This window comes from Crocodylus siamensis, chromosome 1 (assembly GCF_052110815.1).
Source record: "Crocodylus siamensis isolate JL-2025a chromosome 1, ASM5211081v1, whole genome shotgun sequence".
NCBI classification, from domain to species: Eukaryota; Metazoa; Chordata; order Crocodylia; family Crocodylidae; genus Crocodylus; species Crocodylus siamensis.
In genome coordinates, this window is record NC_143395.1 from 303,997,540 (window position 1) to 304,025,040 (window position 27,501).

A 27,501-nucleotide genomic window follows, 5' to 3' on the forward strand; every position below is an offset into this window, starting at 1 on the left:
GTCTAGGGTAGCTGCCTCTGGTTTTGGCACAGGCTCTCTCACAGTCACAGCTAACCAGGGTGTCCTTATTTTCTCATGGTACTAAGAAAATTCTAAAGCGTCCTTTGCTAAATCTTGCTCATGCTCTCTTGGTTAAATGGATTACAAGATCTAGGCTCAGGATTTAGGGCAGGAATTTTTGAGGCAGGTGGCTTCATCTCTAGTATGGGGTGCAGTCTGGTTCCTAGAGTAATGTGGGAAAAATTTCCTTCCTGAGATCCAGGGCATAGGTAACACCTCTAATCTTTCTGACGCTCTTGTGGGGCATATTGTAATTTATGAGGCTTTGTTTTTTATACTAGAGATCCCAATTTGTATTAGATGGTTTTACAGGCTTTGTAGCTTGTGTGGGGAAAGGGATGAGAGGGGATGCACTTGTGGACCGTCCTGGACTTAACTTATGTGACAGAGTTGCCAGTGATTGCAGGGGATTGGAATCGGTGACCCTGAGAATCCTCTTTGTCCTGGGCTTGTACATTCCTAGCTGTGTCACCTACCTGTTATCTTTGTTGATATTAATACTTTCTTTCTCCTAGCTGTCTACCTTCCTTTATTTATTGATTTTTTTTTTATTTGTACAATAAGAAAATATATATACCAGATGCTTGGTACACTGGCAATTTGCTGTAAACACAAAGCCATAACAAAATGCAGAAGTTGTAACAGAACAATGGCCAAACCCACTGTAGAATGAAAGAATTAGTACCCTATCATAATGGATCCTGATTTTCTCTGATAAAAAAAAAAAATCCTCAATTTTTGGATTTAAAAAAGTAACCCAAAATCCATGTTTTTCTGTGATCAAAATGAAACAGCACTAATTAATACAAATAGATATGTAGAAAAACATGGATTTTGGGTTACTTTTTTAAATATATATATATATGTAGTGTTGTGTCATTTTGAGCATGGAAAAATGTGGATTTTGGGTTACTTTTCTTCATTTGAAAATTGGGGAATTTTTTTATTAGAGAAAACCAGGATCCCTACCCATCATGAACACATTAGCGAGCACTATGCAACCACATCAGCTCTGGGAGCGGGGACTGTGCCCTGTCGCCGCTTGCCAGCCAGCACAGAAAGGGCACAGCATGCAGAGGCAGCAGCACTGGGAGTAGGGGTATACCCTGCTGCTGCTCGCCCCCTTCCACCTGAAGCCACATCCCACCTCCTTCCACCCCAGCTGGGCAAGCAGCAGCAGAGCAGAGCCCCCAGTCCGAGTCCTGCCACACCCACGTCCTGTGCCCCTTTCCCTACTCCCCGAGTAACATGCCTCCCCCGCCATGGCTGGCCAGCTTGTCCCAGCCCCAATCCCTCCCTCCCTCACACTTTTCCCACCCCTACCCCAACCACACTTACCAGCTGGAGGCAGCTATGTCAGCTGCCTGTTTAGTTTATGGCTGAATCTCCGAAGCAGCTGAATCCTTTCCAAAGCTTTTCTGAATCAATATAGATGCTTCAAATTGATTTGGAGCTTTTAATGTCTGCCAATTCAATTTGGATTTGTAGATTCGATCCCTGAATCGGCCAAATCTCCTCTGAATCGAATTGGTTACCGAAGCTTCGCACAGCCCTAGCAGACAGCGTGGGCAGTCACAAGCAAATGGGGAGGGCTGGGGGGACAGTAAGTGGGAATCTTGGGGGGCTGGGTAGGGCCACTAGGCCCAATCAAGGCCTATGGGGCAAGGCCGCCGGGGTGGGCATGTTTACACAAAGGTGTAGCCTAGAGTGAGACATAAGCTGTGTAACATGGACCAGAGATAATCCTGCCCTGAAGTGGCATAAGGTTGAGCTGCATTTCAGGTGTTAATGTGCAGACAATACCAGTGTTATGAGCTCCAGGAGCTGCCCAGAATTAGTGTAACAAGCTCCTTAGCCCTGCAGCAATCCCAAGGTCACTACTGTACCAAAAAGCAAGTCCTACTTCATTCACTCCCACTCCGCACATGCTGTTTACTGAAAAATGTTGGGTTCTCACTTTTTGGCATGAGCTCAGGACATTTTCAGGCTCTCAGCCTTGGGTGTGGCATTGCTGTAATGGCAATGGCACATTTTTTCAGCATGTGTTTGTGGAACAGGAGAGAATGGGTTTGGCTTGTTCCCCAGTGGCAGCTTAGGATCACTGCAGATGTGGCGCAGATAAACTTAGATCCATCCACTGCTGTCCATCAAATTCCTCCTGTAATCACTAAATTCACTGCTAGGGAACTTAGAGTTTTGCTAAGAACAGTGAGGTAGTTCAGTGATAGGTTTCTCATCAAGAATCAATATTCAAAGAAGCAGCTAGATATCTTGTCCCTGGGATCCAGAGGGAGTTACAGCGTAGACTCTGAGGCCTGCCATAATAGCTGAGGGAATCTCTTCTGAGGTTTTTCATACCCTTACACTGTTTTGAAGTGAAAAAAATGCCTCAGGCAAAACATCAATCCCTTAGTCTCTACCTGTGGAAATAGGACCCCTAAATGAGCAGTACTTTACTTACTATTAGCTTTTGCCATTAGAATTGGCTTTGAAACATTTCAGCTTTTCCAGCAAGGCTCAGCAGCTTCATAGGTTTTGGGGTAATAGGTTTTAGTTTCATCATAGGCTTTGAGGCCCTATGTGCTATTTTTCTGTTCAGCAATGTGTTTAGCCCCATGGGGTTTGAAGCAGGTCTAGAGCACATAATCAGTATTCTGGTCCCTGTCTAGAGGAGTTACATACTAGAGGCTTTTGTCTTTTTCAGCCATTGATCACCTCTGACAGCCAAGTTCTGTAGATTGTTTCAGCAGCTCAAGCTGGGTAAAATTTTTGGGTTTTATTTTTCCCTGTTTAAAACAAAACCAAAAAACCCCACCAAAAAAAAATCTCACAATTGCCTATCTTGAGCTAGTGTAAAAAGAATAAGTATCAAGAAATAGTCAGTATAGATGTTAATGGAGTAGTTGGTATAGATGTTAATGGAATAGATGGTATAGATATTAATGCCTTCCACCCACTTGAGTGGCCGAGTGGGTGGAAGGTAGCTGGGTCCTGGAGCCTCACACACTGCGTCAGGAGCCGCCTAGCTGAAGCTTCCTCCCAGCCCAGAGCAGTGAGGCAGGGGTAAGAAGAGAAGTAGCCACTGGAAGTGAGGAGAGCCAGACAGTACCCAGGTGGCTGCAGCCACACCAGGAGCAGCCCCGCCAGAAAGCTGTGCACACTGCCCACAGCAGGGCTGGTGGGCATGGGCTGGAGCATGGCCTGGGCTGCCTTGGGTGCAGGCTGAGCCCCATGAGGAGCACCACGGGAGCAGCTGAGGACCACACTGTGGGGTGAGCTCTGCTGTATGTACCCCCTGTCTCTTCCTCACTCCCCTCACCTCCTGCCAGCTTCTGGGACCTAGTGCTCAGGCAGCCCCTGCCAGCCATGCATGGACTACACCCCTACACATCTCCCCAAATGGCAGGGGCTCCCCACAACCCTACCCTGTGATCCCAGGTGGCCAGAACACTGAACTCAATCAGCCCTCCCACAGCCCCATCCCACATAGGGAGTTTTGGTGAGCTGTTGCAGGGGAGCAAGGCGAGGTGCTGACCATCCTATTACAGCTCATCAAAACTCCCTATATGACCCTCAGTCCCAAATAATTGCCCACCCCTGAGCTAAACTGTTCTCACTGGTGGCAGATAACAGGACAAGGAGCAATGGTCTAAAGTTGCAGCAAGGAAAATCTAGATTAGATATTAAAAAAAACTTTCTCACGTGGAGGGTAGTAAAGCACTGGAACAGGTACTTAGGGAGGTTGTAGAAATCTCCATCCTTGGAGGTTTTTAAGATTCAGCTGGACAAAGCCTTGACTGGGATGATCTAGTTGGGGATGGTCCTGCTTTGCAGAGGCGGTTGGAGTCCATGTCCTCCAGAGGTCCCTGCCAACCATAATTTTCTATGATTTTATGAACCCCAGAAACAGAAATCTCTGGAATATTAGACCACATTCAGATTGATACAGTACAGGCCACAATGCCCATGAGTGTGGATTTAAACTGAATGCTTGATTCATATAAATGAAAAAAATGACAAGTGAAGTTATTTTTACCCTAAACATAAAATAATTGGCTTCATATGGCCTAAAGTACATTTTGTTAGGTAATGGTGATAAATACTGAGCAAACTGAGTTAACAAGACAAAAGAAGCAATCAGCCTTGGTGGGGAGGAGTTACATAAAAATATATAGCTTCTCTTCACCCACCCCACCCCCAACAACTAGGAAGATATTTATATACAGCTTCCTTTCCCCTTTCCTGCCCCGTACTCCCTGCCCCCAAACCTCACCTTGTAAAAAAAAGCTGCTATAGAGACAGAGACCGTCAAAAAATGAGAACCCAACATTTTTTAGCTATATATATATTATATAGCTTTCTTATATAGGGAGAGGTTTGGAGCAGGGACAGGGGGAAGAAAGCTGAGGGAGTTGGCTGATGACATTGCAGAGCCACTTGCCATCATCTTTGAAAATTTATGGTGATCAGGAAAGGTCCCAGATGATTGGAAAAGGGCAAACATAGTGCCCATATTTAAGAAAGGAAAAAACAGGATCCAGGGAACTACAGATCAGTCAGCCTCACCACAGTCCCTGGAAAAATCATGGAGCAGATCCTCAAGGAATCCATTTCTAAGCATTTGGAGGAAAAGAAGGTGATTAGGAACAGTCAGTTTGGATTCACCAAGGACAAGTCATGCCTGACAAACCTGATTACCTGCTACAATGATGTGACTGGCTCTGTGAATGTGGGGAGACTGGTGGATGTGGTGTACCTTGATTTTAGCAAGGCTTTTGATACAGTCTCCCACAGCATTCTCTTAGGCAAGCTAAGGAAATACAGGCTAGGTGAATGGACTGTAAGGTGGATAGAAAACTGGCTGGAGCATCAGGCTCGGAGAGTAGTAATCAATGGCTCAATGTCCAGTTGCCAGCTGGTATCAAGTGGAGTGCCCCAGGGGTTGGTTCTGGAGCCATTTTTGTTCAGTGTCTTCATCAGCGACCTGGAAGATGGCATAGAGTGCACCTTCAGCAAGTTTGCAGATGACACCAAGCCAGGGGGAGTAGTAGATATTCTGGAGGGCAGAGTGGAATAATCGTATGCATCAGTATAGGCTGGGGGCTGACTGGTTGGGCAGCAGCTCTGCAGAAAAGGACCAGGATTTTTCTTTCTATTCTTCATTTAAGCTGGGGGAGTATGGGCCCTGCAAGAAAGGGAGAGACTCCACTATCCTCAAGGCCCAGCATACCGCAGTGAGAAGAATTTGCATGTAAGCTGCCAGGTTCCACGTCACTGGCGAACTTACCTGAATTCAAGTTACGTATCCTGTGTTCTTCCTTAGTTCTTTTTTTTCTTCATGATGGTCTGACAGGAGGACTGTTAGGGCCCTGGGGACTATCAAAACAGGGAGACAGGCGTGAGTCAGCCACGAGCCTGTAAGTACAAAGCTGAGAAAGAGGTCACTTGTTGAGATCCAGGGCATGGCAGACACTTTAACATCTGGATGGCGCGTGGACGGCATGCAGGGGAGGTTGGAGCCTGGGAAGATGGACTAAGTCTGGCGCGTTGAAGTCTAGCTGCAGTGGATTTGAACACCTCCTGATTAAAGTACCATCCAACATCAAGTTGTGGCAGGAAAGAATTGGGTAACTCCTTTATGCAGCTAAATCCAATAGACTCTTGGGTTGGGCACAGGGCCACCAGGCCCCAACGCCCTATCCTGTACTTCGCCAACACTTCCAAAAGGAAGTACTAAAGCACGGAGCCATAGCAACATTGCCATATGGCAGTGTGTAGACTCCTATCAGGTTCTTAAAAGTTTGCCCATTGTATTTTTTGCTCTATCCAATAAAACAGATAATATGCATGGTTTTGTTTTGTGTTTCCTTCATCCCCTGACAGATTGTTTGTATATTTGCTTCCATGGCCTATGCAATTCTATGTTCTCTAGTGAAATTCTGTTAAAGGTACTGACAGTGGTCCATGTTCTATGCACTGCATTACCTCTAAACAAGGAGGTGAGGGTAATGTGGCAACCCCTCTGTCCCTCACAGTCTTCCCTTGATTTACTGTTAGTTCTGCTATTTAATAATAGGATGCTTTCTTGACCCTTATTTACATGGAATCTGGTGCAGTATCATTCATTTTGTGCCTACCGTGTCTAAAACTACCTCAGTGTAAGATGCCATGTAAATAAGGGTCAAGCAAGCATCTTATTACAGATGTGACTTGGAAGTTCTCCAGCCCATTTAGACAAAACTGAAATGGTTCAGTAGGAAATGTTAAACAGAATTATTTTACTTTAGAATACAATTTATTTTGGAAAGTTTGGGATAAATCAGGAAAGGCACAGGCAGGGTATTGCAAGTCAGCCATTGGAGTAAATTTCACTTTGGGCACACAGTCCTCATCATGCCTTACAACCTGGGAGAAAGTATACTGAGCAAGTGCTTGGCTTCTGTTTCTCTTTAGTATCAGCCAGGGTTTGAATTACAGAGGTGCTTGGATCCCCACATAAGAGACGAGAGCTCCCCTGTAAGATTTGAAAATCATATCCTGGGGGAGTCTCCAATTTTATTATGGCATCATGATAGGCAACCTTTTTTTTTTTTTGCAGACCTCGTAAGAGTCAAAGTGTAATTCAAACCCTGGTAACAGCTTTAGTAATGCTAACAGCTTCAGGAAGATTTCTCCCAAGGGCAAGAAAAGTGCCAACTGCTTAAGCTCTCAACAGGGGAAGCAAGTGAAATCTAAGATGAAGAGGCCTGTTTTTACCTGGGACGCTCCTGTCACCAGTCTCTGAAGTGAAAGCAGTAAAATAAGCATTTGGGGCAGTTATTTGTCCTTTATTTCTTCCTCCTTGCTCCCTAATTCAGTCAGAAGATAGAGGTGGTGCTTCTTGGACTCTATTCTGTTTAATCCTACAGGTTGTCTGGGATTTGGGAAGGGGGTTACTTTTCCTCTCAGCACTGTTCTCTCTCACAAAGGGGAAATGAAGTCACCTACTAACTGAGAAGGCCTGGATTTCAAGGGGGGTACAGACCTGGTTGATCCTGCACGCCCTGCTGGTCTCCCAATACTTAGTGCTGTGATTCCTGCCCCAGATCTGCTGAGGAAGCTACTTCGAAGCAGTCACACTATTTGGTTCAATGACTCTTTGAGCACCACTTCTTTCTGGGTCATCTGGGGATCCCTCCTGGAGGAAAGAGGGAGCTGAATCCTGTACTGGACAAATGCGACTGCTCTACACAGCAGGAACAGGATTAGCTTTCTGTGTACAGAACATGTCCTCATTGGCATGCCTTATACCTGAAGTAGCTGTGCAGAGTAAAATGCGTGAATGCTTTCCCAGTTTACTTCTGCTGCTGCATTTTGAATTTTGCAAAATCGTGCTGACAGCTTTTCCAAGCATGTCCTAATATTTGGTCTCCCAAATTTTCCATTCTTTTGTTCTCACAGTGACTTAGAAATGATACTGCAGCTAATGATGAAGATCTTGTTAAACAGGAAAATACCTTATTAAATATATTCTGTCTTTCAAGAAACAGAATTAAACATATTTTTCCCCAAAAATGTTTTTAAGTTTGTATACATCTGGCATGATCAGGAGGTCTGTTTAAAAAAATATATAGACTAGCTATTGGAGAACTGTAAGTCCAGGGGATTTATCTTCCTCCGTTGACAGCTTGGTTATCTCTTTTAGAGAAGAGTGTGAAACCTGTATCTCAGCTAGGAAAGCATACAATATATAGGGATTGCAGCATGTCCTAGCGAAGTACCATATTTACTCAAATCCAAGATGAGGAGGGTTTTTTCAACATATAAGGGGGAAGCCCCTCATCTTGGATTCAAGGACAAAGTGTGTGTGTGGGGGGGGTTAGGGGCAAGGTAGTGGATGCAGCTCTGTCCCCAGCCTGGGCTCTGGGTTGAAGTTAGAGCTGTACCTGCAGTAGCTGACCCCACTCCCATCTGCTCCCTGCAGCCTTTGCCACCTTCCTATCACCCTGCCAATGCTTACCCTGATCAACAAGACTGGCTCTGGCCCTACTTCAGCCCAGGACGTGGAGCACATGGTGGCTTGGGCCCCTGCCTAGCCAGGCAGCAGTGGTGGCAATGGCTCCAGCTTCAGCTCTGGCTGGGGCTGCCACTGCCACAGCTGCTGCTGCCTGACCAGGCAGGGACGAGAACAACTGTGTGCTCCCTGCCCTGGGCTGGAGTGGGGCCAGAGCTGGGGCCACCATTGAGGGTTATGAAGTAGTGGGGGCAGTCAGAGGAAGCAAGCAGAGCAGGGAATGGGAGACAAGTAGCAGGGAGCAATTGATGAGGGTCAGGCCTCCTGTCTCCCCCCCGACCCCCTACCCTCCTGTTGCTGCTTACCCTCAGTTGTGGCTCTGGCTATAAGACAACCCTCCAATAATTAGATTCTGTAACTGAAAAATATAACATATTTATAAATTTTCCAGTTTTGGAATCTAATTTTTGGGGTGTCATCTTAAATTCAGGGGCAGGATTTTGGTAAATGCAGTGTATTTTATGCTGACACTGGGTATGCACAGTTATGTACATGTTGTCCATGTGGCAGTGCTGTCCATGTACTGTGCTCTTTTCATCTTCAGTCTGCAGAAAGTAAATCTGCTCTGAATCAGACTGGGTTGTTGTTGGAGTCTTGTCTTCTGTGGTGGATAAACCACTTACAAGAAAATCTGTTCTTTATTTGCAAGCCCTTCCTTTGCAGTAAATTAAGAAATGCAACAGTTGATTGTTACAGAGATTAACTCTGAGATCTATTGAATACGCTTTTGTTTTCATTATAATCCTCCTTTGTCTCCATGTGCAAAAGAAGAAAGAGTATATAAATTGGCATTTGCTGTAACAATTTTATAACTAGTATCCAGTACATTCAAACAACTCTTAAGCAAATTGAGGAGCTTTCTAGAGATGTTTTTATTCACTATTGACAAATAAAAGGAGGAGATCCAAAATGCATGCATTAAATATGACTTTAAATGTATATTTTGTCCTGTATCAACCTATTTGTAAAACCTGAGATCTGCTCTGTAGCAGTTGTGTTAATTTCTTTTACAGTCCTTTACTATGACTGTAATTATGGATTCACTGGGTGCATCTACGTGAAACACTTTACTGCACATTAGACTAATCAGACGTGCAGTAAAGCATCACTGTCTACATGTGTGCAGCAGTTACTGCACAATATATTGGTCTAATGTGCCATTACAGGTACTAGAAAAATGGCTCATTAGCTAATGCCCAGTACTGCATGTTTAGACGCTGACCAGGAGCAAATTGCTCCCAGTCAGCCTAAAAGCAGGAGGCCACAAGGGACGTGGAGAGCTGTCCCAGCTTGGCAGGACACTGCATGCCAGCTACGTGGAGATTGGAACTAGTCCCAATTTCCATGTGGCTGGGACAGCTGTCCCGGCTGCTGGGCAGCTGCCTGCCTGCCCAGTGAAGATCAGGACCCATCCTCCCAATTTCCATGTGGCTGGCAGGTAGCATCTGCCTGGGCGGAGACAGCAGTTCCCACCCTCAGTGACTCCACTTCTGCCTAGGCTGACAGAGCAATTTGCTCCAAATCAGCATCTGCAGGTGCAGTATGGCACATCAGTTAATATGCCATTTTTCTAGTATCTGTATCTACAGGTACTATAAAACAGTGTATTAAACTAATATACTGTGCAGTAATTGCTATGCATGTGTAGAAGGCAATGCTTTACTGTGCATTAGAGTAGTCTGCACTTTAGATTAATCTAATGATCAGTAAAGCATTTCGCGTAGCTGCACCCTCTGGTGGAAAGTTTAGATGGCCTAAAAAGAAGTTTCCTTTATCACTTTAGGATGTGTAGGTTTAGTTTTCCAAAATGAGAATGTTAAGAAAACTTCAAAAAATGCTGATCTTAGTATGCCAAAAGCAGAAGTAGTTCATGCAGTTACACTCTTTATCATTGAATCAACTCACCATGCTTCAGAGCATAAATAATACTATTAGTGAAACCAATTTAATGAGAGGATAGGACCTAATATTTTCTACAAGCACCTTGTCTGAACTGAAAGCACTGTAATAAGTTCAGACTGTTAATTTTAATCAGAAAATCAGCCATGGCACTACAATTTACCAAAGTCTCTGCAAGGCATGCAATACTAGTGTGTTTAATCTTCTTAGTGTTTATGAACTGTAAAATATAAAAATTAGCAGTGTCTGGGTATACACATTTTTAACTTGCTCAGAGGGACATTTTAAAGAAATATTATTAATAGTTTTAATTTTATTTTTTACCCTGCTGTAGTAATACTTAAAATGTTGAGTTCAATATTTCTTTCCATACTAAATTATCTTTTTTTTTCTTTGGGAAACCCTGATTTCTTTTCCCATTTCTGTTTCTAATGAACCATGCAATTAACACGACCTACATTTGTTTGTTTATATCTGCATCTGATCACCAGCATCCCTTATGTGTTCAGTTGGTAACTCTTTCTTAACAGGAGACACGTGGAGAAAGCATGAAACACTGCTTTTCTGCAGAACTCCTTCCACTTCTTGATTTACATTGGATTTTATGCTGATTCACTGACTAAAAGAAGCTGTCTTGACATCGCATCTTTTTAGTGGCATAACTGCATCCATGCTGTGGCTTTCGCTGGTTTTGAAATGCCATAAAAAGCTACACCTCTGGACAACACTACCATGCCTGCAAAAGTCTCTAGTTCAAGCCTGTCCTTTATTCCAGTGCTGCCTCTATTTCCTCCATTGTCCATGACATAGTAATTTGATATAGTTCTATACCAGCAGCATATTATGATGCAGTCTGGCAAGGAAGTAATTCTTCCCTCATTCTCGTTCTCATCCACTTGGTGAAGGATTTAATTGGGTGTGTGATCCTTCATAGCTAGACCCCAGGTCCATTACACAAGGAGATGGGGGGTTCTTAGTCCTATATGTAGGGTTTTTCTTACAAGAGAAGGCATGCACGGTAAGAATGAAACATTGTTTTCCTGCAGAAGTACTTGCACTTCTTGCAAATCACAATCCAGCCCAAAGTCTTGTATCACCTCATCTTTAATAGAGAAACCTGCTCATGCTGTTTCTGTCCATTCCTTTCTTAACACATGCATATCAGACTGAAACGTATTGGGGTGGAAGAAAAGGTGGGAGAAAGAGGGGAAAATCATCATAATGTATTCTGCAGAACAGTCAAGTTTATCCAGAGACTAATAAAACAATAATTTTGGCAGCAGAGAAGTTTGGAGTGATCCAACTTAATGCATGTACGTTTGTGGTCCAGGTGGTAAAGGCTCAAGTAGAATATCTAAAGTAATCATAGTTAAAAGCCAGAAAGGGGGTGGGGAATCTTCATCTGGTTCTTTTTATATGGCTTGGTTATGGACTGTTTTTGGCTAGGGGCCAAAGGCGTGATAGTTTGGATGGTGGATAAATGAGTAGTGTGGCTCAGACTAAGATCAGCAGCTTTTGAAATGAATTGGATCTTGATTACTGTCTCTTTTGAGGGGAAAATGTGTTCAGAAATGAGGCAGACACTGAAGAGGACAGAGAGCTAGCTTAATCTAAGGATATGCTCTCTTCACAGACAGAGCTAGTCAAAGCAATGCCCGGTTAGCTGGGCATTTCCTACAAGTGTGGGAATTCTGTCACGGGGAAGAGAGATGGTAGCTTTACAAGCTTAAGTTGATGTGTAATTAATTTAGCCATGCACAACCCCAAAATCAGCTAATAGATCTACTCTCATCAGTCTCTCCATAAAAGTGGGCCTTATGATTCACAGCGACCCTGACAGAATCCCCTCCAAAATATTCTTTTGATTCTGTCCAAAGTCTAGTATTGGCTGCAGAGGTCTCTCCAAGGGGCTGAGTACTCTGGCGCTGAACAGTTGGACTGTTCACAGGCTTGAAGCTCAGCATATCATTAACTAAGCTAATGGATAAAATTACTTAGCAGCTTGTAGGGTTCAGTCCGTACTGAGTTCCGTACAATGGCCCTACTCATCACATTATTTCCCTTTGGAAGGGAATCCTGACCCCACTGAAAAAAATAATTGGTTTGCCATTGAGTTAACAGGGCCAGGACTTTGGCTTTGGTCTTTTTTATCTTACATCAGCAAGGTGCTTGAAAGTGGAAATCCTGAAATAAACAGTTCAGTAAATTGTGGAAAAACCACACAGTCCCAGAAATGTTCAAATCCTGGGAGTGTGTGTGGATCAGAGCTCCTGGATAACAAAGCACTCTCCATTAAGATTTGCTTCTACAAAATAACATTTCTTTTCTAGAGAGGAGCAGAAGATGGTAATGAATTTATGTTTTCAGTGTTGTAATCATGGTTTAAAAAAAGAGCTGTGTAAGGCATACACAAAGAGAAATTCATTCTTTCTGTTTAGGCAGGAAGACATTTTTGTCTAGCCCTACTGCATTTATGAAGCATGGACCCACAGCCAGAATTACTGAGCTTGATCGTTGCAACGAAGTGTTGCAGCTATAATACTATTGATTTTTTTGCCTTATAAAATATTTCCAACAATTTTATCTTGCCAAGCCCAGTGCTTTGAATGTTAGCCTATTAGTGTATTTCTTTATTACCTACCTAGATCTATTGGTTGGTTTGAGGGGGTTTTTTGCTTTCTTTTTTGGCTTACACAGTGCATTAAAATTGAGAGTGATTTTTTTTGGCTTGTACTGATATGAAGTTATAATTTACATAGCCCTTTATGTTAGCAATCTTGTCATCATATTTGTGGTGGTTTTGCTTTGTAAAAAAAGAGTTTACTTGTATGACAAGGGTCTTCTTCACAGTCAGATTAGATGACAACCAGTGGGATTTATAAACTGGATATTACAAATGGAATCGTAGTTCAAGTTGTGATGTAAAGAGCAGGAGGGTTTTTCTCCACATGGGACACGTCTGCTAAATCATGAAGTCCCAGTGCTTTATAAAGCTCTTTGCTTATCCAGTTTAATGCTAGCAAATTTATTTCATCAGGTTCTTCTGTAGAAAAGAGACTTTTTCATCTCATAATAAAGTATGGTAGAGTTTCTCTAGTCCTCCTTTACATTTTCAAATGATTCATTTAGGATATCTTCATTGACTGGGTAAGCAGAGCTGGAACACCTTAAGGTTTGTTGAGCCATCTGGTTTCCTTGCAACTTGGAGCCTGCTGGCAAATAAATATTAGGTTGTTCCAATTTAGAACATGATGAAGTGGGAAATAATGGACATTCTTGAAGAATCTGCAATGGGATCAGCTGTTATAGGCAAAAATTGGCAGGTGCAGTACACTGTGCTGGCTCCCATAATGGTCCCATATTGAAGAGTACAGCTGAGAAAATGGCCTTCTAATTGAACAGTATCAGTGACTCCCAGCAGCTATTCTCAGCACTGTCAGTAGCAGAACATCACTAATTGGAGGTTATTGGTTGACTGGTAGAGCCTGTCAGTGAATGAAGGATTACAGCATGTTGATGTTTATTTTCTAGATACTAGCATATTCATCACCTCCTATTTAGGAATTATGTTCTGTAAACTGGAGACGGAAGTCCAGAAGACTTATGTGGACTTGTGGGGAAAGTGCTGGCATTATTTATTTATTTACTTATTTATATTTTAAAACATTGTCGCAGCGATTTGGAGCCATCAGGCTGTTCAACAGCATGATCTCATCGCCATTACTCTCATTGTACGTTCCTCTCACTTGTTGCATCTTGTTTTTAAATTGGATCCTTAATCCTTGCCCTGCAGACCTTTGTCTTTCAATATTTTTATGTAGCCAAGCAGACCCCATGCTTGTCTGGACCTTCTGGATGCTATCATAATATATATAATAATCATCATAATCATTTTATCCTATACAATATTTAGTATATTTGATTATCTCAGCCTTTGGCTTTAGGTATCATTTTCCTGTATTGCTTCTGTTCATTAAATATGAAAGCTTATTGCATGGTATTCTGGTTTAATATAAAGGTTGGTTGGCTGTACAACCCCTTTCTCACCAGCTCTCTGTACACTTTGAACAATAAATCTGTTGTCAGTGAGTTTTGCAAGGAAAAAGCCGATTGATTCAGAATGCGCCTCATAGAACTGTGAATTTGTCATTTATCTAGGTCCAGAGACTGTCCATATATGTACAAAAAACTCTTTCTTACCCAAATGATACTATCTGGGAAATCAGAAACTTCAGAGCAGTGGGTGCTCCACACGTCACATTTTCTTTATTTCTTAGGACCAGGGTGTTAAAATGATCATGAGCAGTTAGCTGAAAATTGACTTTGCCGTATCTTACCTTCTCCATAAACTGCACGCTAAATCTCAAACACTTGGAGAGGGTCCTTGGAGTCATTTTTAATGTTTTCTATTTATTGCTTCCTTAAGCTTTGAGAACAAATAGCCTTTCCTGTACAAGCCAGAAAGATGCCTCCCTGTTACTGTTTGGTTGAAGTGACGGTGTTTAAAAATAGCCTTTGCTTTATTCTCATATCAAGATAAAAACATTAGTTATGTTAGAAATGCAAGAAAAAAACATTAGAGAGATTTTGGAAGAAATCTCTTCTGGACTGGGACTCTACATGGCAAACCTCAGGCATATATATTATTAATGATGATGCTGGGAAAAGTGAGGCGGTATAATGGAAATGTTAGCGTGCTCTCTGTAGCCACACTGTGGCTAATGAATTCTGACAACCTTTACTTGATCGTACATATTCCCCGCCACTAGAATAAAATAGTGTATTTATTAAATACCAGTGGTGTTGTAAAACTTAGCCAGACCTTAGTTCCCTAAGAAGTTGAGCTGAAAGGGGCATTGTCCAGTAGAAGGAAATCTAGCATGCTGAACTGTGTCTAGAACTAGGAGATGAGAGAACTCCAGAGTTCTTATCCTGGCTCTGACACTGGTTCCGTCTGAGGTCTAAAACATGTTACTTGGCGTCACACCCTGAAAAATGCACTGTAGGTTTGAGTGCTTTCCTTTTTGACTGTCTGCTTGTAGACCAGCTGATCTGAATTCTTACCCTGTGGCATCTCTTCTCTGCTGTGGATATAAGTTACATCTTGAATTTTAATTTTATTTTTGGATATTCCCCTTCAACCAGACAAATACTATGCTGTTCCTGCTATAGAACCCTGGAGAGCTGAAAGCCGGCTGCTGCCTCAAAGAGTAAAGCATTCTGTCTTTTCCAGCTTGCCCTAACCTATCCAATACAGGCCAGTACAATACAAAAATAATGTTATTGGTAATTGCCAGTACTTAAAGAAAAATTTCTCAAGTTCACAGTACAGCCCCATTGACTTCACTAGGCATATGCCCAATGTATGTGCAAGGGTATTAGAATGGTAGACTTCAGCTGTTGGGTTTTTTTTTTAAATGCTGGGAAAGTTTAATGCTTTTGTAAATTAAGTCCCACTGCCTCTCACATGAGCGCAGAATTTGAACTCGCCAACTCATAGGCAAGATGTGACAGCTTTTAATGTTCCTCCCTTCTTTTTTTTCCCCTTCCTTCCTCTCTGCACTTAGCTCAATGAATCGGCTAAGCAGCTTATTGAGATGGACAAGACGTGCTTAGCTGCAGCATCTGGTTGTGATGTTCCCTTGCCATCTGACACCAGCACAGCTGTAAATTTGACCCAGTGCTCTACTTTAAACAATACTGGAGCAGTCAGTGCCATCCAGCGGCATATTGATGGCAAGAAGAATGCCAAGAAGCGCCACTCTTTCACAGCTCTCAGCATGACACACAAGTCCTCCCAGGCCCTGAATAACAGGCACTCCATGGAAATCAGCGCTCCTGTCTTGATCAGCTCTAGTGATCCTCGCGCTGCTGCCAGAATTGGAGATTTGACTCATCTTTCATCCAGTGCTCCAGCCCAGGTAAAAATGCACAAATTAACCATTACGCTGAGCTGAGACCGGGATGAGACCCAATACATAATGCTATTTATTATATCTGTACTATCACAGTGACCTACACATTAGCAAAACAAATGGATGTGTTTTATGCATAATTACATATTATGCACAGCATTTTGTTGTTTACTGTGTTTTCCCCAGTGACAACTACTCTGACTGCTGGTTTTTTATAGAATTTTTGTAGGTGATAAGTGTGGGTAAGGGTCTGTCCTGATTTCTCTGGCAACCCCACATTTTGGGAGATTTCAAACTGTGCTGTAAAAATTATTTGTAGGATAAAGCTTGGCAAACAGGATTGTTAGCCAAGGCACAATTCTTCCACCCACCTTCAGGAAAGTTTCTGAATGATCACTCTGTCCATTTTTAGATTACATGAATGTAAACATATAGCTACCAACCTACTCTCATTTTTACACCATCCTTGGGGTGCCAGTAATTTCAGTTTAGCTTTCCCTTAAATGACACTAGAGTGAGGCTGCAGAAGCACAGATTACTCTGTAGTGATCATCTGGTACTCTGCTCCGTGGCATGTTTGTTCTGTAGGAAGAAGTGGAGGCACAACCAGTTCTTCCTAGCTGGCTGCCCATACTGGTGCTATATAAGTGCCTGGCCACTCAGTGGTGGACACCCAATTTTCATTTGAGCAAATGACTACACTGGGTTGAACTTGGCTAGTGGGATGCATACAACTGGTACACCAATGTACCTTGCACATAGTTTCTCCTTAGCTTGAGAGGTAACTTCACCCTCACTTTCCTTGATGTACCAAAGGTGTAGCCGTGCAGCTTAGCACCCAGGGCAGCACTGGCCGTGCCAGTTGTGGCATGCTGCTGAGACAACAGGTACTCTTCCCCTGCCCCCCCCTCCCCGCTGCCCACCACAAAGGAGACATCTGGAGCTGCTGCACTGGTTACTCCCTCAGTTATGCTGCTGTGACATAACACTGTGGATCGTGTGTCTACTTCACTTTTACTATGCAGTGAAGCCGATTCACTTCATAGTTAATATGTTATGTATGTACCCTAAGGAGGTCTGAAGGAGGCTGAATGCAGGGGAGATGTTCATATGCGTGTCACAGGCCAGCTGGGCACTGTGAGTGTATCAATTTAGTTGCAAGCTGACTGGGTGCTGCAACTGTATCAGCCACTGGGCTGTTTGGTTCCGGATCGAGGAGGCAGAGTTGGGAGTGAAGCAAATGCAAATTTATTATAGCTTACACACATAACAGTTAACAGAAAGATAAATGCGACAAGCAGATAATGCAGTATTAAAGTATTAATAGTAAATAATAACAGATAATAACAACAGATAGATGGATCACTCTGTTGCAGGCCAAGTGGGCACTGCGAGGGTATCAGCCACTGGGCTGTTTAAAACAACAGATAGACAGACAGGGGCTGGCAACTTATTGATAGTTCCTCGATGCCAGGTGCATGCCAAGTGATTCCAGCAAAGTCAGGCGTCCCCGATTGACGCTGTTGGAGGGATTACTGGGGAAGGTCCCTTGATTAGGATCCGATCCTCACTCACACTGGGAGTCCAGAGTCTGGGCTTGGAAAAGTAATGAACATTCTGTTCCCTCCTTCCTGCTGGTCATATGACACACACGCCTTTTATACCTAGTTTTATGCTAATCTGTTGCCTTTAGAGCCACTCACAATTTTGCCTCATAGCTGTTACCCTATGGTATTGAAAGGTGTTAAAAATTATCGTAAAAGGTTACTACCCAGACTCAGGTTTATCCAATAAGTAAATTACAATGCAGCATTTTTAGGTTTGAAATTAACATTACTAAACTCAACCCTTTTAGATTTTTCTGAATATGCTTTCTTGAGACATGCTTTCCTGAAATGTGTTGGGTGTGCCAGGTGGTTGGATCCAGTTTTACTGTCAAGGCTGAACCCTGAGCAAAAGCCGTTAGGTCAGCTAATCTTGCAGCTACAGCTTCGCCTTTGGGGCCCAGTCAGTTCTACAAACAGTTAGTTTTATTATTTTGGTTAAACTTAACGACAGACAAGTTGCATTTGTGGGTTACAAACTTACAAGCTTTATATTAGGCAAAAATTCCATATTCCTCCAAGAAGCACATATTTATTGCTTATTAATCCCTCTGATTCTGGCCGTCAGATATGGATCACCGCTAAGTCTGACCCAGGTCCTACGATGTACACCTGGGTCACAGATCATCAGATGTAGAAAGTCACATGAACCTGGCATATATGCTCACTTTGTCCCTGCCCCTGCCTTCCCCATCTATGCTGCTAGGGTGTCTCATTCATATGCCTTAGTGCCATTGGCTGTGTCACCCTGTCCGTATAAGTGCAAGTCTGAAAGTGCATAAGGGCAGAAGGCAGCACTTCTCTGAGTGGTGCTTATATCCATGTATCAGCAAGAGTTTAAACTCTTGTTTTATGGGAAGCAGACAGGTGGCAGAGCATCCACTGATTTCTGTCTTCCAATTCAGCTAGCTGCCCAGCCGGCCCATTGCTTACACTGAGAAGGAACAGAGGTGGCTACATAGTGCAGTGACATGCCAGGAAGCTGCATTTGCCCTTCACATGACCTTTCTAGAACCTTTTGACTGTAATTTATGTCTGATCTGTTCACTTATAGGCTGCCAAATGGAGGTGAGATTATGGCCCTGCAACGTGTTAAGCAGTGGCATCTGTGCCAGTAGAATAACAATAAGTTCTAAATCTGGCACAGGGACCCTGACTTCTCAAATAAGTCACATGCACGTTCTTATATCATTTAAATGACATGCTTGAACTTTTAAAAACAAAAAGCTGTAATATTCCTGTAAATAAATCAAAATGCAGCTCCCGCATTCATTTTGTTAAATAATACAGAGGTTTATCCTAAGCTAACAAGCCAGAGTCCATCTCTGTCATATCCTGTTTTAGTAAAATTGGTCAATATAATTGTATTCTGGTTAGTGGTCACAGTAGGACCTAGACACTACAGAAACACTTTTAGCCTTTAACATGACACTAAATATTAAAGCTCCCAAATCACTGAGGGACAGATTCCCATCCTCTCACTCTGCCAGTCTTCTTTGTGACTTTACTGGGACTATGGAGAGCAAGGGGTCCAACTTCATGATTAAGGATATCATACTCTACCCATATGACCACATCCTGATGAGCAGGGGTATGTGCTTGCAGCAGCACAAATAGCAGCAGCATTTGTGCCTCTACTTTGTGCTGCAGTACTTACCCCTGCACGTGCGCTTTGTTGAGGGGCAATTTGTCTTGCTTCAGGCAAACTGCTCAGCTCCTCCCAGCTCCCAGTCTGGTTCCATGTGTTGCAGGGATGGCTGGCTGGGGCACAGGGTGCCTCAATGTGGGGCTAGCTAGTAGGCATCCCTTCACTGAGGCACCCTGCACCCCAACCAGCCATGGAGCAGCATGTGGAGACAGAGGAACAGCCAGCCCAGGCACTGTCTGCTCCTCCATCTGAAGGCACACTCTGCCATGTGTCTCAGTGCAGGGACTCTGCAGTGTGTGGAGACAGAGAAGCAGGAAGTCCTGGGCTACCTGCTCCCCCATCTCCGCATTTGTCTGGGCAAACACTACTTTCATGTGCTTTGCCCTGCTTTATTTATCGGGCGGGGGGGTGTTGGCTACCGGGAAATCCCAGTAGCATATTTTGCTCCCACAATGCAAATTAGCAGTGCAGCACATGGTTTAATGTGTAAGGCATGCAGTTTATGGCACCACAAAGAGGTTTGTGGCACCATAAACCACATGTCCCTCCATGTATGGATGTAGTACATGAAGGTAAATCTTCTTGTTATTCTGCAGCAGCAGAAGGCAGGCTGTAGATCTAGTGTAACCAATGCTTAAGTATGTGCTTGGGCACAACTAGCGCCATGGCCTGTACAGATTGCTGGGAGAGACAGGAAAGAGGTGGGAAAGTCATGGACATGGTCTCTACAGACCCTATGTGACAGTTTGGGGAGAGAACCTTTTGACTTAGGTTGGAATAGGGGTGGGGATTGGACAGCAAACAGTGTATTCCTGAGATTGAAAATCTATTGGTGAAATCCTGCTGGAGGCACCGGAAAGACTACAGTTAGTAATCAAGGAGTCCAGGCCTCCAAAAGTCCACAAGCATTCAGAGACCTTGAAGGAAGTCCTCCAAAATCTTGAGATTTACTTACAAACAATGAATTTAAAATACAAAACAAAATTAAAAACTGTTTTGAGGTTTTTACATTTGCTTTCTCATTTGGGGGACTTATTCATATGTTCAAATTTTTCTAGAAACTTAAATCTTTTTACAAATAAGTTCAGTTGTCATCCTCATGTAATCACATGACTGTGAGATCTAGGCCTTTCAGCAAACCACCAAGTATCTCAAGATCATAATAGTTGGCAACACTAGAACTTCCCTTATTTCCACCTGTCTTTCTTCAGATGCAAAGCGGGTCCCAAATTCACCTGGGATATTAATAGGTGTTTATACACATGCTCCAGGAAGCAGGAGGGGTCTAAAGTGTCAAGTGCATTAGTGTCCTGGCACTGAAAAATGGCAACAGGAGTGCTTTAACCAAAGTTCATTGAACAAGCTTTAGTTAAAACACCACTGTTTCCATTTTTCAGCGTGGGGAGGCTGATACATGTGATGGTGCAGGCTGCTGGAGCACAGTAATTACCACGGTCCGGAAGACTTGATTAAATCGAGTCTGCTCCAATGCCTTGTAATTACAGTGCATCAGAGTAGCCTCAACGTGCATTTATAGGCATCCCATGTGTCTATTTTCCTTATAACTACCAAAATAATTTTCATTTGAAACCAAAATCTAAAACTCGGTGCTTCCTCCACCCATCCAACCTAGGTTGGGTTCCCTTCTTTTACAGTAATTAATGATGCAGTCACATGCATTAAAGGAGTATGGAGTAGTTGCTCTTATATTAAGATCAGCAATTGTGGGCACATCTACACAAATAAACTCTGGAAGTTATTGGTTCAGAGTTTGAACATGTGCCTGGGAGCAATGAACTCTGGAGCAATAAGCTCTGGAATTTATTCATGTACAACATGTGAAGCCAGGTTGGAGCAGCCCCAGCTGACAGCGGGCCCTGGGGGCCAACCTGCCAGCCCAGGGTTGCTCCCCCTGGCTCAGCGTGCTGCAAAGGGGTTGGCTGAGTCACCAGGGAGCGTCAGTGTGGGACTAGCCAGCAAGCATCCCCCCCCCCCCCATGCCCTCGTCAGCCTCTCCAGCATCTATACATGCACTGCTGCGGAGTTTTTTTACTCCCCAGCATGATAGTACTTGTATTTACTTCTGGCTGGCTGTATTTACAAGTACTATCTTGCTGCAGATTAAATTAGTTTACTCCAGCCTAATAGGAACAGATATGTAGATGCTGAGACATCTACTGTGCAGCTAAATAGTCAACTGTGCAGTAAACATCTTTTGTAGATGTACCGTTTAAGGCAAAAACTGGTGTCATGACCTCAACTCTGAGCATATCAGAGAACAGGAAACTGAGCTGATGATTTTTTTTTACTGGGAAAATATAGTTGTCATTTTAAAGCTAACTTTAGTACTCTATATTTTATTTTTGATTTGGCATATTAAACACTAATGAACATATTCTGATGGCATTTACACATCTGTAATTGCTATTTTTGAGGAATAATATAGGTAGAACTGGTCATAATTTGGTTGATAAGAAAGCATTTGCTAACCAAAGGAATCTTTTCTCAAACCTATAGATAATCTCTGCTGTGTTATTCAGCAGAAAAATACTGCATCTTTCCTTCCCTTTTAGAAATTGCTCCAATATTAGACTTAACTGTGCAGTACAAGTCATTATATAGTCTGTGAACTGCTTATTCTATCATATTTTCAGACTCTGCTTGTTCTAATTCAGCTGATTCAAATGAATTATATTTTTACACTGGAAATAATAATTGTATTGCAAATGTCCAGCTAAATTCTGTCCTTTGTTATACCATGAGTTTTATTTACACCCTGAGTTTTGCTTATCTCTTTGAAATTGCCAGGAACCTTGTCAATGTTCATTCTCTGTGCTTCTATAAGAAAGAAAAAATAAAACCATTTTGTTCAGTTTAATATATGTAAGATACTTTGCCCTTCTGCCTCTGCCAGGATTAATATATCCTCTATTGCAATCTTTTCTTTCTTTCTTACAGAATTTCATACGCTTGTATGACATCCTTTCCCACAAACACAGAACATTGCTATATTAAAAAAAAAGTAGTTTAAAATGGTTCTGAAAACAGACTTAACAGTTTACCAAGCATGCCAAAAGTTTGTGTATGTAGCTGATTTACAGTAGACCTCTTATGTTGTGTTGATATGGCTTTTGGGAGTCACTGCATTATTGCAAGCCATTAATTTCTCCTAAAAGGTGCCTATTATATGTGTTCAACATTTAGATGCACCAAGACAAATCAAAGTATGGAACTTCATATAATAAAGCATTTGTAAACTTCATTAAGCTAACAATTGTGGGCTTCAGGCTTTACTGACATGCTCATTGTTATACAAGGAGTAGCAGCTCAGCATCTTTCCACTACCTGCTATTTGTTTATAGATTTCTTGCACAGCCTTAAATGTGTTTGGAAATGAATGGCAGCCTAAAAGCACCTTTTCATTGACTGAAAAACCTTGGAAGTACAATTATTTGCTTCGAAGTGTAAGAGCTAGAAAAAATAGTACAAGCAAAGCACATGGAAAGCCATGATACTCTGAAAACAAAGCTATGAAAGAAGTATTGGCTTGATGTTCTTTTCATTTGCAGGAGAATTTGCATGTAGTAGGCTTGGTGCCTGCATGCTGCGGGTAGCCCATTAAACATAAAAACTCCCATCTACAAAGTAATAGTGTCTGTCCATCATGTAGAGTGTTCTAACATGCTTGTGAAATGGATTTGTATTGAAAATGTAGTAACGCTGCAGGCCTGTGATAAAAGTGGAGTTGAATTAGGTTACTGGTTCGGAGGAGCTGTCCATGACTGAGTTGCCTTAGACAGCTGAGGAAGTCCCACTGGCACACTAATCATGCCTAGGCCTCAGATGGCTTATCTTGCTTCCATTTTCACCCCTTATGAATTATTCTTCTCTGCTATTTGAAAGGTCAGAGGTCAACACTGCTCCAAATCCCCCTGGTTTTTAGACAGAAAATGCATCTCATGAATAATGAAGTATGGCTTTGTGCACACCAGTGCTATGTCTGAGTGAGGAGGAAAGGGCACAAGAGCATTGTATGTATCTTTTGAACAATTATTCTCCATGCACAGAGAATCCATTAATAACTCTTGGTTAAGAAGTGCAGGCTTCCAGCTACACACTACACCTTCTGAAAGGTCAAGAAGGAGCCTCTGTGCAGGGTCCTCTACCTGTAATAGTGATACTATGTGGGGGAAAAATCCTCTTGAAATAACTCTCTTCATAGAAGTCATTGGGAAGTATTGAATTTTGGCTGAGAATGTAATGGTGAAGCACGGTTGAGTTTGACAGGCAATCTGTGACAGCTTGTAGTAGGAAACATGCAGGTTACATTTAAATCCAGAAGTAGATCACAAGGAAAACATGAATCTGAACTTTGAATTTATGTGCGTCAAGCAGCAGGGAAATTAAAATTCTCTTCAGATGTGGTTCAGGGTTGGATTTATAATGGTATAGGATCCAGTTTACTTGGGAACAAAGACTGACCAGGACAATTCACATTACACTGTAGCCAAAGATGACTGAAATCTCAAAAGACAAGCTGACCTGAAAAGAGTTCCCCCATTCACCATGGCAGAAAAGTAGGTAACAGTGGACATGTCTACAGCTGCACTTTAGCACACAGTGTTCTATTTTACTGCATGTTAGTGTTGCGTAAAAATGCGCTAATACACTAATGCGCAGTAAAAATAGGCTACTGCACATTAAACATCACTAAAAAAGCATGTGCTTTCACTACTGCATATTAGGGTAGCCTAATGTACATTTATTTAGTACCTCACATTAGAGGTACTAAATTTAATGCACACTAACAAAAGTGCATTAAATAACAAAAGTGCTTTAATGAATGTGTAGACTCACACAATGAGCAGTCCCGTAGGGTTTCAGCCATTTAGATCCAAATTCTCACACAAATAGCATAAGAGGCTTTAGCATAGTCTAATTTGAACTCATCCTTATTATACCCATTAACTATAATCCAAAACTATGTGGGACTGGAGCCAAACACCCTGTCTATGAATCCCTAGTTAAAATATAGTATAAACCACTCTTGTAACCTTTTACATTATTTTTTAAATTGCCTAGTTGTACATATGTGTGTGTGTATGTGTGTAGTATTAACTAATTGTTTCATAGATACCAACAGAAGTTAAAAGGCTTTTTAATATGTACCATTCACATTGGAGTATTATATTATTCTTCAAGGCTTTTGTAGTCTAAAGACCTGTTATCTGATTGAAATCTTCAGACTTATTACACAGGCGTATCAGAACTCAGTAGAAAGCAGAGTCACCTGAAAGAACAACTAGTAACTGAGTAGATATTATATTCTTTTCTTGCAATACTTTCAGCATCAATATATTTTCACAGATTTATTAAGCAACCAAAAAGTTTGCTTATCTCTAAATCTACCTAGAGAAGACTATGGGGTTTTTTGCAGTGTAGTGGGGAGTTATATTCCACTGTGTACAATCTCATTGCCCACAAAACAAAGCAAGTTTCATTTTTCCAGATCCTCAGGGAGGTAGAAACCCCAAAACATTTTATCCCTGGAATCATTTGCACAGAGCTGTTCTTGATGACTTCAGTTACCTGCCTATCTGCTACTGATCCTGGAGAAGCAGCAGTGTATGATTCTGCGAGCTTTGGATTCACTTGATACATACACTACTCTACAAAACTTTCTGCTTCCACCAAAAGGTTATGTACATGTGCATGGTATTTTTTTGATGGAAGGGAAAACCACTACAATGTGCTTTTCTTCTTGCTGCTGTTTGTTTAACACTGCAATAGCACAGAGAGGCCAGAGTCAGAAGTGTGACAGACCTACTGCTCAGGCATACCTATACAATGAAAAGACAGCCCCTGGCCATCAAGAGTTTATTTAATTACCAAATAGATAAGTGTTAGGTTGTGATTCAATTAGCATCTTGAAAATTAACATCATTCACTTTACATTTTCTCACATCTCAAAAGGGCAAGATATGTTCACATCCAGTTTGGTCACAAATCTGTGTGAGGACTGCAAGTATAAGAGCACACTTACTATAAAATGAAGCACCTTTAAAATTTCACATTGCATTCTGGAAAGACTAGAACAGCAATGGAAACAGCACAGCTCTAAACTGAATGATTCTAACAAGTCCTTTCTTAGGGACCTGGGAAATATGAAACCAGAATAGTCAGCACTGGTCCATGTGCAGAGCTCCTACTGATGTTAATGCAAGGGGTATTCATAAAATTGAGATGACAAAAATAGGTTATTTTCCAATTGGAAGCCATCAGATTAGGGCAGTGAATTCCAGTCTTCAGCAAGATCCTTTTAAGGGTGCCACAGGAAGTAGGCTGGTAAGTGAGTTGTAATAAATTACTGTTTTTTTAAATGAGGTACTGCTAAATTCAGAAAAGTTATGGAGGGGTGCCTGAAGTCTATAAAGGTTGGGAAACTGGAATAAGGTATACAGAGGATAAGGAAAACCATCTACACAAATTCCCTGGTTTTCTCACTAGCTACATTATGCACATTCATGGAATGGATTTCTTGGGTATTTTGGCCGATCATAATCAAAGGCCAGCTTCATGCTGGAATCGGCTGGCCTACTGTTCAGACCTTTGCCCACAGCCTAGGGGCACTTTCATGCCTCATATAAATGTGTAAATTGTGGGTTTAGGTAAGACCCTGAATGAATTGTGAGTTGAATAACTTAAACTACAGTTTCTGCATTAGATATTTGTCCAGAACTATATCTATTTGCTCGGTTTTTTTTACACACAGTGTTAAAAAAAAAGTCTTCCTCTGAAATTGGTAACATTGTCTTAGCTCCCACTTTGGTAATTAACATTTGATGAGGCCACTTGATCTTGCCTGTAACACTTTCTGTCAATACTTGGTAGCACCACCGTGCATTAAGTGCTTACACATTATTTCTAGGAACATTAAGGCCCAGAGTGATTGCCAGAGTCATTGTTTTATGGAGTCAGTGAATTAGAGAAATGAGTAGCATGAATCTCAAGGACCATTAGCCTGTTTTCTAGATGAGATATTTGTAGAGGACGGTATATTAACCTATGCGTGCTGAATATTAGAATGTTTCTCTCTTATTATAAAGTAATAAAAAATCATTGAAAATAAGATGTAAATATGCATTCAAGATGTTAAAAGACATTTTCCTTTGAATTAATGAATGTGGCAAGTGCCCTGCGGTGAGACTGTTGAATTTGCTTTGAAGCCAGAATAGAGATTTCTGGTTGGTGATTTTATTGATGATAAGAACATTCATTTGATAGCAGCAGCAATTATTTTTCTGTGAAGGTTGCTCCAACTTGCAACACTGGTACGCCCTGTTTTGAGTTTTATCACTATCTTCATGGCTCCCATGCCCCACTGAGAGACATCACTAATCCCCAAAAGCATAAAGTCTTTTAAAATTAAATCCCCAAAAGTGGAATTAAGGTAATAGTGAAAATGTCTTAAATCTACAGAAGAGAGAGAACAGCAAATTCATTCTAGAAATCCAGACAGTTAACTCACAACTTTTCAAAGAAAAGGGAAAGGAAGATAAAAAGCCCTAAGGAAAGAGCTTGGGATGAAGTTTTATCCCAAATTCTTGGCCATTACCTTGACATTCCCAGCCTTTTCAATAATTGTTGTAGCTGTTTTTATATAATATTCTGGAAGTGACTCAAGGGCTAACAATATCTCACTAGTATATTATTTACACAAGAATGTATGCCATAAATTCTGCACATTAAAAATCTATGTTCTTTGATGTCTTTTATAAGTGTTGTTTGCCATTCAGTGAATGAAAAGGAAACATTTACGTGGAAGATTTTGACCCTAAGGTGTCAAACATGATTTGACCCAATCAGCTTAAAAGCTTCATTTTGTTAACTAGATACAGATTCATAATTTTTTAAACCCCAAATTTCATATTAGGCCATGAAAGTGTATAGTGTCATTAAGCAGCTAAAGAAGTACACTGTGAATACTCAGTTTCTGCCTCAGTGGAGAGCTGGACAGCAGAGAGCCCATGCAGTAGGACCCTTTATTCCCATTTTCCCACAGGCGTTAACTACCACCAGTTCTGGTCCAGAGTACACTGGCACATGGTGTCCCTTCCTTATCCTTATGATACTCCGTTCCCTCCCTACCCCATTCCCTGTCTTTATGCACACTGAAGAAAGGGGATGTGGTGTGGGGAGGCCCTGCTCATACTATCCTAGCAAAGCCACGAGAGGACAATGGCAGTGAGGCCTGAATATATTCCTCTGCTAGGATGGTGCCAGAAGAGATCCTGCCAGTCAGACAAGTTTCAGATTTAAAGA

General features: G+C 42.0%; 1 protein-coding gene across 3 annotated transcripts in view; it reads left to right on the forward strand.

The window, feature by feature from the left end:
- The window catches only part of SH3RF3 (SH3 domain containing ring finger 3), a 381,928-nt gene that overhangs the window by 276,148 nt on the left and 78,279 nt on the right, over positions 1-27,501 (forward strand). For all 3 annotated transcript variants that reach the window (XM_090021443.1, XM_090021453.1, XM_090021464.1), the window contains one exon: positions 15,580-15,933. In XM_090021443.1, the coding sequence (XP_089877569.1) occupies positions 15,580-15,933 (354 nt within the window). The remainder of the gene's footprint in view (positions 1-15,579; positions 15,934-27,501) is intronic.